The sequence below is a fragment of the Cyprinus carpio genome, chromosome A15 (genome assembly GCF_018340385.1).
Source record: "Cyprinus carpio isolate SPL01 chromosome A15, ASM1834038v1, whole genome shotgun sequence".
In the NCBI taxonomy this organism is placed as follows: Eukaryota; Metazoa; Chordata; class Actinopteri; order Cypriniformes; family Cyprinidae; genus Cyprinus; species Cyprinus carpio.
Window position 1 is genome coordinate 7,068,488 of NC_056586.1, and position 4,697 is coordinate 7,073,184.

At 33.4% G+C, this 4,697-nt stretch overlaps 1 protein-coding gene across 1 annotated transcript; it reads right to left on the bottom strand.

Annotated features, from left to right (window-relative positions):
- Window positions 1-1,513: 1,513 nt before the first annotated feature.
- Window positions 1,514-2,422, bottom strand: LOC122147849 (olfactory receptor 11H6-like). Its single transcript, XM_042771854.1, has one exon. It carries the CDS (start codon window positions 2,420-2,422, stop codon window positions 1,514-1,516), a length of 909 nt encoding a protein of 302 aa, XP_042627788.1.
- Window positions 2,423-4,697: the final 2,275 nt, after the last annotated feature.

Sequence of the window (4,697 nt, forward strand, 5' to 3'; positions counted from 1 at the left end):
ATCTTTGACGATAGTGGTCCTGACAGAAATGGTGAAATTTTCACAAAATACCTTAAATGTTAATACATGAGTGGAATAATTCATAATTATTATTACATTTGTTCACAATCCAAAGTATCCCAACTATGCATCGAGCTAGCTGCTAGTGCTAGGGGACGGTGCCCATTTTGAGATCAGGGCGCCCACCTCCCTTGTGTTTGGAAAGGCATAAATTGACATTGGATTGAGTTTGATCGGTGTCTCTTTGGATAGATCTGATTGGGGGCTTTTCCAACATGACCGATAACGTGATGATGTAATCGCCCAGAGCTCAAGGAGTTTTTCATCCGTTATTTATTAATAAATAATTTATTTATTTTTTTATTTCAATTGCCCTAACCCCAGCAAAACATTTATGGGGGACTGTGTGGGCCAGATTGTCTGAATTTTAGCATCAGTCTAGCCCTGATGATTCTCCTCTTCTAGGGCCAAAAAGAAGACCTTCTAATAATAAAACTATTGAACATACACTTTTTAAGGGAGCTGTATATGCAATAAGTTGTGTGCTGCTTCTGGAAACCTGCTTGCTTTGGCTTCATATATCTGGTGTTATTGTATTTATTATTGTAATGTGTTGTAGCCTGGAATATTTAGTGTGCATACTCATTGTATCTCTGTGTGTTGGTGTTGGAGATTTGATATATATATATATTATATATATATATATATATATATATATATATATATATATATATTATATATATATATATATATTATATAATCCATGTGGTAGATAACGTTGTGGCACCAACATAGGCAACTATGAAGGGGGGGCCTTGGGTTTGCTATAGCCTCAGGGCCCTATGTATTCTTAATCCAGACCTGATCATCTCTTGTATATTACATTACATATAAACATTAGTATATTGAACCTGGTGCTGCTCCTTATTAAGCTGTTAAAAAAGAAGGTGGGGCGCTACATTACATAAGGAGAAAATTTTAGGAAAAGTTATTATTCAGTCACTGCATATAGAGCAGTTTGTGAGGGCAATGTGAAAATGTTACGAATTTCAATTATTTCCCTAAACGTTTGTTTAGAAACATGTAGGATTACTCAGGCAACCTTAAAATAAGAGAAGTGATTTTAAAACTTTCTAAAAATGTAAAAGATAATCAGGTGGTCTGTAAAACAAAGATGAAGAACAGTTTCAAAAGTTTTATTTCAATTACAATTGTCATTTGTTATGCTTTTGCCACACACTTTGGACATTTTTTTTTTTAGTAATCATCATCAACATGTGACAGTTAAGCTAAATCAATATAGTTTAATACATATGACAAAAAAGAAAAACCTACTAGCCATCACAAATTGTACATTGTTTTCAACCAAATAGAGCAGGAGGGGTCTATAATACATTTTTTTTTTTTTCAAAAATATCTCACAATGTGTTAGAATGTTTAAGATAACAAAAATCTACATTTTAACAAAGACAATTTTACTCAAATATTTCTACTTCTTTTTTAAAAAGTCTCATTACTTCCTTCCAAAACATTTTGTCAGATTTAACCCATAAATAAGGGGATTTAACATGGGAGGAACAAGTAGAAATTCTAGTGCCATGAAATTACGCAAATCTTGTGGCATAATCCTAGAACCATACCGAGTGTACAGCACATCAAACAGCAATGCAACACTCACATTGAGCAATGCAAGCAGATGTGGTACGCATGTTTGTATGAATTTGCTTCTGCCCTCTGTTGATTTTCTGCATTGTCCAATCAAGTGAATGTATGAGCAAAATATCAATACTGCATGTCCAAAATATATAATAATGATTACATACCCAATCACATTATTTACTGTTGTAGAAAAACAGGACAGTTTTAACAACTGACCAGTTTTCACATATAGCTTTTCAATACTAGAGCCACATAAGGTTAGCCTTGATGTTAATACAATTAAAACACACATGCAAAAAAATGGAGAAAGCCAGCAGAAAAGGATGCATTCAAGAATCCTCTGATTGGTCATTACTGAATGATACTCCAGTGGTCTACATATTGCCACATATCTGTCATATGCCATCACTGTTAATGTTGAAATGTCACACAGAACAGATGAATAAATGACAAATATCTGAACCAAACATCCAGCATAAGAAATCAAGTGATATTGGGATAATAAATCATACATGAATTTAGGGTAGAATCCAGCTGTGCCAAAAAGTCCATTTATACACAAATTGCATATAAATACATACATTGGCTCATGAAGCTTCCTATGCGAGATTACAGTGTAAATTATGATCACATTACACAACACGATTAATGGATAATACAGTGCAGTCAAAGAAAAAAACACAAATCTTTTTCCCATCATTTCATTTAGTCCAGAGAGTGTAAATACTAAGACAATGGACTCATTCTCCAGTGGTGGCTGCATCTGGAATAATATGCAAAGTTTTATTATAATTATATCATTATTCATTAATTAGAATAAAATTATTTGTAAGTTAATTTGAAATTGAAGGTTGAATGACATATCTTACCACAGTCTCTGTTTGTATGTTTGACAGAGTGTTGTGGTAAAAGGTTGATTTGGTCTGATATATATGGAGACTGGTCTCATGCTAATTATCTTGTTTATGAACACTTGTAACAAAAAAAACTCTCTTGAGAATCATTTTAAATATGTCAAACTATACAGTATCAGACTTCATTACAGTAATGTGCAAATAAGCACTCATATAAATGTCATTAAATCATATTTTTCATTTTTGCAAAGTCTGTTCTTTCAGAGCAGTTGTGAATAACTTTTGCGGTATGTAAATGTCTAGCTACATCGTAATTGCATTATTATATATTTCACATTGTATTTGTTTTGTATGTTTTTTATTTTTTATTTTTCTGCAATATGCTTTATATTTGTAAATTTGTAAATATTTGAAAATAGTTTTTATGCCAGAATTTTCATTAAAATCAAATGCAAGGAATTAATCATAAGGAACAAACAATATTATCAATGTGACAAAAAAGCTAGGGAAGAGATGTAAGTGCAAAAACAAATTAAATTAGGTGCAACTATTATAAGGAGTTGTGTAACTACAGAACAAAAACCTTTGATGCCCCACCCCCATAGCCAAATTTAAAAGCAACAATAAAATATAATATTGTCAATTTATTTACAGTTTTCACTAGTCACTCACTTAATATAATATAATTCTTAAAGGAACTGCAGTCATGTCTGGCTCCACAAGGGGCTAGAGTGGGCTGGTTTAGTTCACCCAGGCAATAATTCAGACTTCTATTCCCCAACTTACATGAGAAAGTTGCAGCTGAACCTGTTATTAGTTACACCACCGCTGTCGAGCTAAAACAAATTGAAAAGTAAATATAGTACATGTTCTTAATACATTGATGTGAGTTTATACTCTTGATAATTAAGACAATCGTTGTGTCTTAATATTTTACTCATAAATTGAAAATTCTAAAAATCCTTTGGGAACTCATGACAATTTATCTCTCCAGGTTGTCATTGTGGAGATATGCAAATCGACATGTAGTTAGCAGGGCTTAATGGGGCCATGACAACCAGCAAAACCTTGTGGAAAACAAAACCTGCATCCCAATTTGTAAAGGCCTATACAGGGATCTCTGGGAAAATTTAGGGAAACAACCTGGACAGATGGCCAGACTCAGGACTGTAGCAAATTAGCTCAAAAGGGAAATGTGCATAAATAATTACAATTAATAATAATTAATTAAAGTCCCTGTAAAGTCAATATTAAGTATGTGTTCTGAGTTTTTCACACCACAGAAAAATGTATTACCATCAACTGTCAAAAACCACTACAACTTGAATGGATGCTCCTAGCAGCTTAATAGGATTTACAAAGCCATACATGTTTGAGCCTCCAGAGCCAGAATCCAATTCAGAGGACCGGCTACCCGAGAATCAGCCTCGTCCCTCTCGGTCTGCAACAAAATGGAAAGGACACCAAGCTGTTTATCGCAACCAGGTAATACGCATTTTCGTGATGAAGGCATAGCTAGCTAGCAAACTGTAGGCAGTAGTAACGTCTCGGTTACAAATGTAACCGTCATTCCCTGAAGTAGGGAATGGAGATGATATGTCAGCAATGACTGAAAAATTGGGATCTCACCTGAGAGCCCAATCACCTTCAAGTGTTCAAAAAACAAGCCAATTTTAGATTTAAGATTTTTATAAAATACTATTTTCTATTTCACTTCTATAAGAAGCAACATGGAACCACAGAAGCTAACTGTTTCAAACATGACTGATGTTATATAGTGATTTTGGAGCAAAACAATATAGAGCTAATGATATTAGTCTCATAAATTGTCATGTTTGAAGCTATGTTAAGCAAACATACTACCTATCCCTGTTGCCAGGAGCAACTGTTTTATAACTAATTTTGAAAATTACATTTACGTATAAGATTAAGTGGTTGTTTTTAAGAAGAGCCAAAGCAAAGAAGGGTAAGTTAGGGTTTAAATGAAAGAAAGGGATTAACCCTCTGGGGTCGACTGGAACGGATATGCGTTGTGTGGCATCTTCTCCTGATAACACCAAAAATAACTTAAATTACACTTTCAGTTTTGATTGTAGAGATAAGAGCAATACATCAATCGAATCTGTATCTTTTATTTGTATACACACATGATAACAACAACACTTTGTGCATTTATAAAATAAA

Coding starts and splice junctions, on each gene's coding strand:
- LOC122147849 (XM_042771854.1), bottom strand. CDS start 2,422: ATGCAGCCACCACTGGAGAATGAGTCCATTGTCTTAGTATTTACACTC.